A 12923-nucleotide genomic window follows, 5' to 3' on the forward strand; every position below is an offset into this window, starting at 1 on the left:
TCCCAGCTCCGGGCGTAGTGCCTATCTAAAGTGAAGTGGCCGCGAGGTGGGAAACATGAGAAGGATGTTGAAAGCACCTGGACCAAGATGGGTTGGCTGCCACATGGACTGGGCCAAGAGCCCAAGAGCCCCTGTTGCAGCTGCTGGCTCAGGCCTGCTTTCTAATCATGGACTGCTTTCTAATGCTAATCTTCTCACTGTACCTCGATTTAGTCTATCTCGCCGATGACCCCTCACCCATGTTCTGCCTCTGGCCTATAATAATAATAATAATACTAATTATGGTATTTGTTAAGCACTTACTATGTGCCAAGCACTGTTCTAAGAACTGGGTAGGTACAAGGTAATTAGGTTGTCTCACGTGGGGCTCAAACTCTTAATCCACATTTTACTGATGAGGTAACTGAGGCACAGAGAAGTAAAGTGGCATGCCCAAAGTCACACAGCTGACAAATGGCGGATCTGGGATTAGAACCCACATCCTCTGACTCCCAAGCCTGTGCTCTTTTCACTAAGCCACGTTGATTCTAGAACCCCCTCCCTCCTCATATGTGACAATTATTCTCATCTTCAAAGCCTTTCTGAAGGCCCATCTCCTCCAAGAGGACTTCCCTGACTAAACCCTCCTTTCCTCTTCTCCCACTCCCTTCTGCATTTTCCTGGCTTATTTCCATTATTTCCCCTCTCCCAGCCCCACAGCACTTATGTACATATCTGTAATTTATTTATATTAATGTCTGTCTCCCTCTCTAGACTGTAAGCTCATTGTGGGCAGGGAATGTGTCACTTTACTTCTCTGTGCCTCAGTTACCTCATCTGTAAAGTGGGGATTAAGACTGTGAGCTCAGTGTGGGACAGGGACTGTATCCAATCCAATTACCTTGTATCTACCCCAGCTCTTAGTATAGTGCCTGGCACATAGTAAGTGCTTAACAAATTCCTTAATAACAATAATAGTAATACAAATGTGTCTGTTATAATACTAATGTGTCTGTTATTGTTATACTATGCTCTCAAGTGCTTACTACAGTGCTCTGCACACAGTAAGCACTCAATAATAACAATAATAATTATGGTACTCGTTAAGCACTTACTATGTGCTGAGCACTGTCCTAAGCACTGGGTTAGATACAAGATAGTCAGATTGGAGACAGTCTCTGTCCCACAGAGGGCTCACATTCTTAATCCCCATTTTCCAGATGAGGTAACTGAGGCCCAGAGAATTGAAGTGACTTGCCCAAGGCCACACAGCAGATATGTGGCGGAGCCGGGATTAGAACACATGACCTTCTGATTCCCAGGCCCGTGCTCCATCCACTAAACCACGCTGCTCCTCCAGTAAATATTATTGACTGACTGACTGCCATGATCACCACTGCTCCTGGCCCAGTCCTCTAGGATCTATTTACTGCTGTGATAATAATAATAATAATAATGATGGCATTTATTAAGTGCTTACTACGTGCAAAGCACTGTTCTAAGCACTGGGGAGGTTACAAGGTGATCAGTTGTCCCACGGGGGGCTCACGGTTTTAATCCCCATTTTACAGATGAGGGAACTGAGGCATAGAGAAGTGAAAAGACTTGCCCAAAGTCACACAGCTGACAATTGGCGGAGCCGGGATTTGAACCCATGACCTCTGACTCCAAAGTCCATGCTCTTTTCCACCGAGCCACGCTTCTTCTCTAAAGCTGGGAGCCAGAGGACCTGGCTTCCAATCCACTGTTCCCAGCTTCAGCCCTGGGACTTATCCTCACTCTGCTCTCCCTGGAGGCTGGTGTGCTTCTCCCTCAAGCCATGGTGGAGGGAGAGCAGGCCAGGCTGCAGTAGCCCAGCCGTCTGAGCAACCCACGAGTCTTTTCCAGGAGTTCACTGTAAGGGTCAATTGCCCACTGAAGCCAAACACAAGTTCTTGTTTGGTGTGGAGAGAGTGGGCAGGGGAGCAGTCCATATTTTTCAGGGAAGCAGGAAGCCCCACCTAGAGATCAAAATTGAGGGGATGGAATCAGAGGGGATGGAACCGGGCAGGGGGCTCTCATTTTAAGGAAGTTGAGAGAGAGCAGCAGTGACTGGCTAGTGAGCATCACCTGTGTTCCACACTCCACTCTGTTGGCACGGTGGGAAAATCCCCTAAGGGGCAGAGGTAGCCTGGCCCCATATGACTGGGCGACCTTTCCTGGGGGTCAATCACATCCTGGGAGGTACTTTTGGAATGGGGGAGAACCGCGACTCAGGACCTCTCTGGCCGGCCCCTCACCTGCATCCAGCGGTCCCCGCGGTTCATGTACCGGAAGCAGACCTTTATGTCGCAGCAAGCTTTCTCCACCAGACTCTTCAGCTCCTTCAGGAACAGGTAGTTATCCTTCACGCTGAGGAGAAGTGGGACAGTGGGATGGAAGGGCCGGAGTGCAGAGGCGGAGGTAAGACACTCACTGATTTTGTGTGGACAAGCTGGGAAGGACTAGTGCCCCCACAAGTTAACAGAGGAGGGGACCCCCCCCTGAGGCTGTTAGGGGCCTGGGATGGGACCCGTACTGCCCCGTACAGTGGCCGGACCTGCCAGTATCTATCAGGAGGGAAGGGGGATTCAAGGGTAGAATGTCTATTCTTTAAAGACCCATCTTTAAGGGCCCCATATGGGTTAATAACCCCAAACTCTGTACCCCCATAAGGATGGTGCTATGGCAGGGAATTGAGGAGGGCTAGGGAAACAGTTCGCTATGTGCCTTAGGGTATTTGACTCTGATCCCAGGGATTGATGATCCCTGAGACAGAGGCAGAAATCCCAGAAATGCCCAGATGGGTGAGCCGATCAGGGGCACACTGGGGGGGCCACCCCCCACCTCCCACCCCACTTCTTACCTGCAGACAAACACATCCACGGGGGGCAGGGTGTTGGGGGTCATGATCCACGGAGCCACTCGGAAGGTCACAGTGTCCGTGAAGATGGGTGTCTGAGGAACACCCTGGAGAGATGGGGACAGAGCACCACAGGTGAATGGGCCACTAGAGAGCTGGAAGAGGCCTGGCAACCTCACAGGGACCGACACTCCATGGTACTTGAGTACACCGTGTGCCAAACACTGTGCTAAGAACAGTGATAAATCTCCTTGTTCCCTATGGGGATCACAGACCAAGAGGGAGGGCTGGGGAACAAGTATCTTATCCCCATTTTTCATTTCACTTTAGAATTTGAGCCACATGTGGGACAGGGACTGTGTCTAACCTGATTATCTTTTTATCTATCCCAGCACTTTCATTCATTCATTCATTCAATCGTATTTATTGAGCGCTTACTGTGCACAGAGCACTGTACTAAGCGCTTGGGAAGTACAAGTTGGCAACATATAGACATGGTCCCTAGCCAACAACGGGCTCACAGTCTAGAAGGGTGAGACAGACAACAAAACAAAACATGTGGACAGGTGTCAAGTCATCAGAATAAATAGAAATAAAGCTAGATGCACATCATTAACAAAATAAATAGAATAGTAAATATGTACAAGTAAAATAAATAGAGTAATAAATCTGTACAAACATATATACAGGTACTGTGGGGAGGGGTAGGAGGTAGGGCTGGGGGGATGGGGAGGAGGAGAGGAAAAGGGGGGCTCAGTCTGGGAAGGCCTCCTGGAGGAGGTGAGTTCTCAGTGAGCTCTCACTTAGAACAGTGCTTGACACATAGTGCTTAACAAATATAATAATGATAATAATAATATAATGAGGGAACAGGGACACAGAAGTGATTTGCCCAAGGTTGCACATGAGGCAAATGGTGGAACTGGGGGATTAGAACCCACGTCTCCAGACCCCCAGGCCTGTGCTCTTTCCACTAGGCTGCTGAGCACCCCCAATCCTTCCTTTTCCTGTTGCGTGGAGACCCGAGACAATCTGTTGGAAAGCCCAACAGACCCAGATTTCCCTAGTGGGGGTTAGGTAACTCTTGGCAAGGGAACCCCATCCACCCAAACCCAGTTCTTGCCCTTCCCTACTCTCCCTTGGGCCTCCCAGACTCCCCCCGGCTTCCCACTGCCCCCAAACCTCAATCAGGCGCTCCAGGAGGCTGATGTGGATGGAGACCAGGCCAGAGAAGCTTTCATCCGGGAAACGCAGGCCCTCCACGAAGAACTCCATCTCAGCGGAGCCACCGGTGTATTTCACCACGTGATAGAGCTTTCGGCGGCCCAGGATGTGGATGTATCGCTGGCCGAAGAATGGGTCTGGAAGGGAGATGGAACGGCGGGAGGGGATGGGGGTGTGAGGACACGGGACCTCCCTTCTTCCTTTGGTGGAATGCCAAAACCCTCTCGTCATTTACTGGTCAGGGCCCAGCAGGCTCCTGGGTTACTGGGAGATGAGGATCTGGAGCCCAAGCATTAAATAGGAGAGGCCCTTAGAGAACGGTTGCTAGATGATAATAATAATAATAACAATGATGATGGCATTTATTAAGCGCTTACTATGTGCAAAGCACTGTTCTAAGCACTGAGGAGGTTACAAGGTGATCAGGTTGTCCCAAAGGGGGCTCACAGTCTTCATCCTCATTTACAGATGAGGTAACTGAGGCACAGAGAAGTCAAGTGACTTGCCCAAAGTCACACAGCTGACAACTGGCAGAGCTGGGATTTGAACCCATGACCTCTGATTCCAAAGCCCGGGCTGGGAAGCAGTGTGGCCTACTGGGTAAAGCATGGGACTGGGAGTCAGAAGGACCAGGGTTTTTAAATCCTGGCTCTGCCACTTGTCTTTTGTGTGACCGTGGGCAAATCACTTAACTTCTCTGGGCCTCAATTACCTCATCTGTAAAATGGGGATTAAGACTGTAAGCCTATATGGGACGGAGACTGAGTCCAAGTCAATTTGCTTGTATCCACCCCTGCACTTAGTACAGTGCTTGGCACATAGTAAGAGCGTAACACATTCCAAAATTAATTATTAATAATAATAATAATTATGGCATTTATTAAGCGCTTACTATGTGCAAAGCACTGTTCTAAGCGCTGGGGAGGTTACAAGGTGAGCAGGTTGTCCCACGAGGGCCTCACAGTCTTCATCCCCATTTTACAGATGAGGTAACTGAGGCAAAGAGAAGTTAAGTGACTTGCCCAAAGTCACACAGCTGACAAGTGACGGAGCCGGGATTTGAACCCATGACCTCTGACTCCAAAGCCCGTGCTCTTTCCACCGAGCTATGCTGCTTGTCTTATGATTGTTATGATGGAGAGCAGGAAACAGAGCTGGGACCAAAAGCCAGGAGAAGAGAAGTCACCCGTTAGCCTGTAAGCTCCTTGAGGGCAGGGGGCCTTGTCTTTACCTCTACTGTACTCTCCCAAGAGCTCAGTACAGGGCTGTGCTCACAGAGGTGTTCAATAAAAAGACTGATCGATTGAAGACTGCCCTTGATCAAATCGGAAAGGGCCACTGTAGAGGAGGGCATCCAGATGACCTCCTCAGAGGATGAGGTCTGTGAGCCCACTGTTGGGTAGGGACTGTCTCTATATGTTGCCAACCTGTACTTCCCAAGCGCTTAGTACAGTGCTCTGCACACAGTAAGCGCTCAATAAATATGATTGATGATGATGATGATGATGAAACAAGAAGCAGAGGGAGAAATTGGCACAGGAGAAGCTCCAGCTAGATAAGAAAGGATGGACTGTGACTGTAAGGGTCACTTAGCCCTCTTGGACCAGGCCACCGAGTGAGGAGATGTTGGGTGCTGACTTTTCGGAAAACAGGCAACCATATACCTGAAATGGGGATGATACAGTCCTGTTTGGGAGGCAGAGGACTACACCAAATGATCTCTGAAGTTCTCTTTCAACAGTGAGATTCTCGAATTCCCAAGACTTCAGTGAGGACACGGGGCCTCCCTTCTTCCTTTGGTGGAATGCCAAAACCCTCTCATCATTTACTGCTCAGGGCCCAGCAGGCTCCTGGGTTACTGGGAGACTATGACCTGGAGCCCAAGCATCCAACATCCCGGGCCAGGATGTCTCCTTTGGGATTAGGGATAGGGTCTGTCTGGGCTCCAGTCTCCAGAGGGGCTCTGGGCCCACTAGGAGAGGCTGGAATAGCCAACTCTGGCATGAATGGAATGGCTTTCTCTGCAACTGCTCATGGTGGTGGCTGCCCTGATCTCCCCGTGCACTGGAGAGAGAAAGAAGTGGGTGAATCACATGGGTTTCCAGCTGGGATCCTACCATGAGTTGGTTTCTGTAAGAGATCTGTGCTGACTGAATTGACCAGAATCTCAGGGCAGTTGGTAACCTTGGTGCTCTGATTTTAAATCCAACATCTGTTTATTCCAATGGCCAGGAGAAGTGGTCATGGACATGGGTTCCTGCTCTCTTCCCCACCTCTGTCCACAGTCATTCTTCCCACCTCTCTGAGGGGAAGCCTGAGGCCCAAGGAAGGGGTCAGATTAAAAAAAAAACTCCAGGACTTGTTCCAAGATGGGATCCCCCCTATGAATCATGCTGAGCCCTCAGTTTCCCTGTTAGTTAATCAGCAATTCTTAATGATGATGGAATATAAAGTCTGTTGGGGGAAACTAACTGTAGGGAGAAACCAAACCAAAACTCTAGATTGTAAGCTCCTTGTTGGCAGGGAACATGTCTACCACTCTAATATAATGTACTTCCCCAAGCACTTAGTACAGTGCTCTGCACGCAGGAAGTGCTCAATACATGCCACTGACCAAATATCCCCCAGAAATACCAAACGATAAACTGTTCTCGTTAATGTCGTTAGGATCCAGAACAAAGAATAATGCTAATGTGCAGCACAGTTCACGGAGACTTGGGAGATGGGGCATTACAGAGAAAACACTGCAAGACACTCAATGCAGAGTTGGGAGCAGAATGAATCTGTGCTTTCCCTGAGAGATCAGGCTTGGGGACAAACACTGGGGAAGAGCCAGAAGGAGCCAGGGAAACAGAATCTGGTCCTTCAAACATGTTCCCGACCATCCCGTGACTCCCATCCCACCCTGGGGCTGACTCAGGTCTGAGGGAGGGACAAAGATAAGGAGGCCTGGCTTGCTGTCTACAATGGGCCTTTTTTCTTGGGCTGAGTCCCTGGGTCCAGCTCTGGGCTGGTCGATTCATCAGGAAGCACAGTCCTGGCATTGTCTGGAGGAGAGCATGGCCTCCCTCGGCACCCACGCCTCTGCCACGCGCCAGTTCTCACTGCCAAACAATGATGTAGTTCTCCTGTGTCAGCCCATCTGATTCCTGAGCCCGAGGTCTCCTCCAGCCCTGCCCGTGGGCTCCCTCGTCTGGGTCCCATCTGTCTACTATTCTCAACTCTCATCCATCTGCTCTAGGCAGCCAGAGGAAAAGCCATTAGAGTCTCATTCAGCAACAACTCACCCTCCCTTGGGGTTCCTGGTCTGAGGAATTTAACTACCCAGAATGCCAAACCAGGACCTCATAAGTCAGGCCTCAGGCGCAGGTCCTCTGGACACCTATTAGAGGGTAATAATAATAATAATGATGGTATTTGTTAAGTACTTACTATGTACAAAGCACTGTTCTAAGTGCTGGGGGTGGGGATACAATGTTATCAGGTGGGGCTCACAGTCTTAATCCCCATTTTACAGATGAGGGAACTGAGGCACAGAGAAGTTAAGTGACTTGCCCAAAGCCACACAGCTGACAAGTGGTAAAGCCACGATTAGAACCCATGACCTCTGACTCCCAAACCAGGGCTCTTTCCACTGAACCACACTGCTTCTCACAATAGTAAGATCCTTGTGGGTAGGGAACATGTCCCTTTGTTATTCTGTACTTCCCAAGACCCTAGTATTGTGCAATGCACCAAATGGGCACTCAATAAATGCTACTACTTACATCTATTTTTCTTAAATGGTATTTGGTAAGCATTTACAGTGTACTAGGCAGTGTACTAATCAATCAATCAATCAATCGTATTTATTGAGCGCTTACTGTGTGCAGAGCACTGTATTAAGTGCTTGGGAAGTGCAAGTTGGCAACATATAGAGACGATCCCTACCCAACAGTGGGCTCACAGTCTAAGCACTAGGGTAGATGAAAGCTAATCAGGTTGGACACAGACCATGTCCTTCATAGGGCTCCCAATCTTAATCCCCATTTTACAGATGAGGTAAGTGAGGCACAGAGAAGTGAAGTGACTTGTTCAAGGTCACACAGCAGAAAAGTGGTGGATTAGAACCCAGGTCCTTCTGATTCCCAAGCCAACGCTCTATCCACTAGACCACACTGATTTTCATACTGTTCCTCTGGAAGTACAGGCCTGTCAGGGACTTTGGTCAGGGGGTTTAGAGAAGAAGGCACTGGGTTGTGGGCCTGGACACCTGCATTTTCTTCTCAGATCCACCACTTAGGTACCGTTGGGGCCTTGGGCAAGTCACTTGATATCTCTGAGCCACTGAGAAATGGGGCTAGTCATAGCCATTTCTTTCCGAGCTCAGAGGAGTGTCATGGGAATGAATGAGAACAGATTGGTAATCCACTCTGGAAGAAAGGCAGGAGAGAAATGAAAGGTTTACAATAATCAATCAGTGGTATTTGTGGAGCACTTACTGTGTGTAAAACACTGTATTAAGTGCTTACTATCCTAATCTAAAAGGTTCTTCCTACCTAACGGTTCCACAACCCCACCCTCAGAGTCTCCTTTCAGCTCTCCCTATTGGGCTTTGCCATTCCACATCTCCCAGGATCTTTGTTTTATGAGTGGAGAAACTGAGAGGCAGTGACTCATGGACAGAGCCAGGATCTGGACATTTTGGGAGCGAGGCAGGCAACTCCTTCTTCATCTTGAGATCCTGTAGACTGAGATTCAGTCTCTTAGTGGGCTCTGTGGGGTCCAGAGGACGTAGCTTGCAGAGGAAGAGCCTGGCTCTGGTCAGGGAAATGGGGGAGAATAAGGACGCTGGTTGGGAGGAGAAGGTCCTGGGTGTGGGAGAGGGGAAGAGGGGGAAACAGAGAGTAGGCCCAAGGCATCAGGACAGAAGGGAGGAAGAGGGATTGGAAAGATGGATATGGGAAGCCCTGAGATTCCAATTTGGGTTAGGAAAGGTGGGGGCCAGAGAACTACAACAGAATCAGAAGAGAAGCAGGACAAGGAGTCCTGGAGAAAGTTGAAAGCCATTATGGGACTGAGCAGGATGGGGCCTAGCTGCTCTCAGTGGTGTAGATGGGAAATGGAGGGAGGGAGAAGGGCAACGAAGAAGAAAGGAGGCAAGAGCAATCCCCAGAGAGGGGGCTGCCCCAGCTATGGGCCGATGCCTTGGAGGCAGACACTCACTGTCCACGTAGAACACGCCTACTTTGTCGGAGTCTGACATGGAGATGTAGAGGACCATTTCGTAGCCAAACGGGAGCCGATCAGGACCACGTGTCCTTAGTATCATCCGGGACATGTCGTTCAGATCTGGAGGGGAATGCAGACAGACAGACAGACAGGTCAGGACCATTGGAAGTCCAGGCTCTCCATGCCCTCTCCTCAGGCCTTTCCCACATTCCCAATTCCCTGGGTCTACCAGACTTTCGAGGGACACGGGTTCAAATACTGGTTCACCTGACTGACTGGCAGACAAACCTGGGCAGAAGGGGTAGGTGTGTTTACTCTGGTTTCTCCCCCAGAGACACCAGAACCCTTCCTCTCAGCTCCACTAAATTCACATTGAACTGGCCCTCCTGACCCATCAGAGAATAGTATAAGCCTTAGGAACACACACAGAAACCTCTGCCCTCAAGGAGCTTACAGTTGAATGGGAGAAAGGCAGACGCCTCTGCCAAATATACCCATCAGCCTGCTCTTCCCCCTCCAAGCCATTCCCCTTAACTCCTGCTCCCTGTTCCCCCAGAAAAGGAGGACGGGGACCACCCCTGCTGAAGCTAATCCTCCCAGGATTTCACCCTCTGTATCACGCTGGGACCACCCCCACCGCCGACCTTCCTTGCTGTAGATCTTCTGGTCAGCGCTGTCCCCCGTTGGCAGCCATGGGGTCTCCCGGTCACAGTTCACCAGCAGGATGGCCCCCTGTCCATCAGGGCCCCAGGTCCAAGAACCCTGTGGCCAGAAGGAGAGCAGCGATTAAGACGGGATCCCACTGCCCAGGAAACTCCACCTCCCGTGGGACCCCAATCCCTTCTGCCCCACCCCCAACTCTGTCTGTTCCATTGTGCCCCGCTGGCCCGATATCCCCCTTCGCCGCTGCTTTCCAGAGGGGAGTGCAGATGGGCAGACCCCTCCCCACCACCCCTGAATTCCTGCACCCTTTCCCAAAGACTTCGGGGTTTGTCCATGTAGTCATTTGTGCTGCTTGGTGCAGTTCAATACAAGGGCTTCGTTCATTCATTCATTCATTCAATCTTATTTATTTAGTGCTTACTGTGTACAGAGTGCTGTACTAAGCGCTTGGGAAAGTCCAACACAACAGTAAACAGACACATTCCCTGCCCACAACGAGCTATGTTGAAAGACATATGGGCCCTCACTGAAGGCAATGTCCACATGGTTGAACCAAAGATTCCCTTGCCTCCAGGCAGGACCGTTTCTGATCAGTTCCAGGGGATATCTCTTCTTCCTAATGATTCCCAGAGAAGGAGACGTTTGCCCTCTCTAGTGGGACAGAAAGTCTGGAGTTTTCTTTGCAGAAGGACGGGGGAGGTGGAGGGAGGGAAACAGAACACTCATTTGGGATCTTAGGTCATATTTGGCAGGAGAATCTCTCTGGGAGAAGTCATCCTGGAATGACAGTCCCTTTGGGAGAAGTAGTATGGCCTAGTGGAAAGATCCCGAACTTGGGAGTCAGAGGAACTGGGTTCAAAACCTGGCTCTGTCACTTGTCTGCTGTGGGACCTTGGGCAAGTCACTCAACTTCTCTCTGTCTCAGTTATCTCAACAGTAAAATGGAGATTAAGACTGTGAGGCCCTTGTGGGATATGGACTGTGTCCAACCTGATTAGCTTGTATCCACCCCAGTGCTTAGTATAGTGCCTGGCACATAGTAAGTGCATAACAAATACCATAAAAAAAATCCCCAAATGTAAAGGAGTTGGGCTTGCCAGTACTCCCAGAGGTAAGGCTTCTGGCTGGATTAGCAACCATCTCTCAGAGCTGTATGGGCTCCTAGCCCCTGCAGACTCCTCCAGATTCCTTACAATAAATCAGTGGTATTTACTGAGTGAGTACCATGTGCAGAGCACCGTACTAAGTGCTTGGAAGAGTACAGCACAACAGAGTACAGGGAGTCACAAGCTAATTAGGTCAGACACAGTCCTTGTTCGCAGTCTAAGTAGGAGGGAAAACATTCTACAGTTGAGGAAACTGAGGCACAGAGCAGTTAAGTGACTTCCCCAAGGTCACACGCCAGACAAGAGGTGGAGCAGGATTAGAACCCATGTCTACAAGGAGTTTACAGTCTAGAGGAGAGGAGACTTACAGGGAGAGTTGGCTCCTCAGAGCTGGGTGGGAGGTCCCAGGGCAGTGGCCCCCGTGCCGGGACTGAGACCAAAATCTGATCATTCCCAGAAAGAACCTAGGGCAGTGGCCCCAGTTCCGGGACTGAGGCCAAAATCTGATCATTCCCAGAAAGAAACCGGGGCTGGTGAATTCCTCAATATTTGTTAGTGGCTGATGTTGAAGAAAGGAAAGAGGAAACACCAGAAACAACAGCAGGCAGGGGTGGAGGGGAGAGGGAGAGGTCAACACTCTGCCCAGCCTATGTCACATGGCACTAAAGGCACAACTATGCCACCCCTCCAACCATAAATGCAGCCTTGGAGTGCAGTTTGTACTGTGTTGCGCTCCTGCTTGCTTAAATTTCCAGTTACCTTTTGTGCCACAGTGGGATCACAACCGGTAGGGACGAGAGAGCCCCAGTGACGCTGTGCAAACCGCTAGCATCCTAGACAACTTGCACTGGCCATGATGCAACCAGAGAGAAGCTTGGCCATTCTGCTCACTGACATCCCGCCCAAATCCTCCCACTCCCTCCCTCCCCTGGGCCCCGGCTGGCCCCATTTCAATAGCTCTGCCAATTGCTGACTGGCAGCCTTTGGTTTCCGAACAGCAGCGTCCTCAAGATGAGTTACTGAGAAGCAGCATGGCCTAGTGGAAAGAGCACCGGCTTAGGAGTCAGAGGATCTGGGTTCTAATCCAGGCTCCACCCAGTCGCCTGCAGTGTGACCTTGGGGAAGTTGCTTCATTCAAAACTTTTGGTAAAAAGAGAATTTGGTCTCAGAGTTGCAACTGTCCCCTCCACACTGTACTGGCCTTGTTAATAATAATAATAATAATAATGGCATTTGTTAAGTGCTTACTATGTGCAAAGCACTGTTCTAAGCATGGGGAGGTTACAAAGTGATCAGGTTGCCCCACTGGGGGCTCACAGTTTTAATCCCCATTTTACAGATGAGGTAACTGAGGCACAGAGAAGTGAAGTGACTTGCCCAAAGTCACACAGCTGACAGTTGGCGGAGCCGGGATTTGAACCCACGGCCTCTGACTCCAAAGCCTGGGCTCTTTCCACTGAGCCACGCTGCTTCTCGTTCTGTTCTCCTCTGCTATATTGGACCTCAGCCACTGCCCCACCTTGCTCCCCGCATCCCTTTGGTGCAGACAGAACTCTAAGGGTCCAGAGAGGGTAAGTGTCCAACCCGAGGACACACAGCCTGTTCATGATGGAATAGAACTGGAGTCCGCGATTCCTTTCCTATCCATCAGTCTCCACCCCTCTGATGACAGCCAGGCTGATATTTTTAAGCAAAGTTTACGCCTTTAACGTGCTCTGGCTCTGGGCACAGATGACACATGCTCTCGTGCCCATCTTGGCTTTATGAGAGTGGGTTTCTATTTCAGCTTCTCCTGGATGCACAGATGGGGCATGCGGTTGGGTGTTTGTTCTTAAAGGGCAGGGCCACCTTGCTGCAGG

The 12923-nt window shown here is 50.2% G+C and overlaps 1 protein-coding gene across 1 annotated transcript in view; it reads right to left on the reverse strand.

Annotated features, from left to right (window-relative positions):
- Positions 1-12923, reverse strand: part of PADI2 (peptidyl arginine deiminase 2) — a 63684-nt gene that overhangs the window by 16929 nt on the left and 33832 nt on the right. The window contains exons 5-9 of the mRNA XM_038746471.1: positions 9940-10057; positions 9290-9415; positions 4043-4221; positions 2864-2967; positions 2259-2370 (exon numbers count right to left, since the gene is read on the reverse strand). Coding sequence (XP_038602399.1) covers positions 2259-2370; positions 2864-2967; positions 4043-4221; positions 9290-9415; positions 9940-10057 — 639 coding nt within the window. The remainder of the gene's footprint in view (positions 1-2258; positions 2371-2863; positions 2968-4042; positions 4222-9289; positions 9416-9939; positions 10058-12923) is intronic.

The sequence above is a fragment of the Tachyglossus aculeatus genome, chromosome 5, assembly GCF_015852505.1.
Source record: "Tachyglossus aculeatus isolate mTacAcu1 chromosome 5, mTacAcu1.pri, whole genome shotgun sequence".
NCBI classification, from domain to species: domain Eukaryota; kingdom Metazoa; phylum Chordata; class Mammalia; order Monotremata; family Tachyglossidae; genus Tachyglossus; species Tachyglossus aculeatus.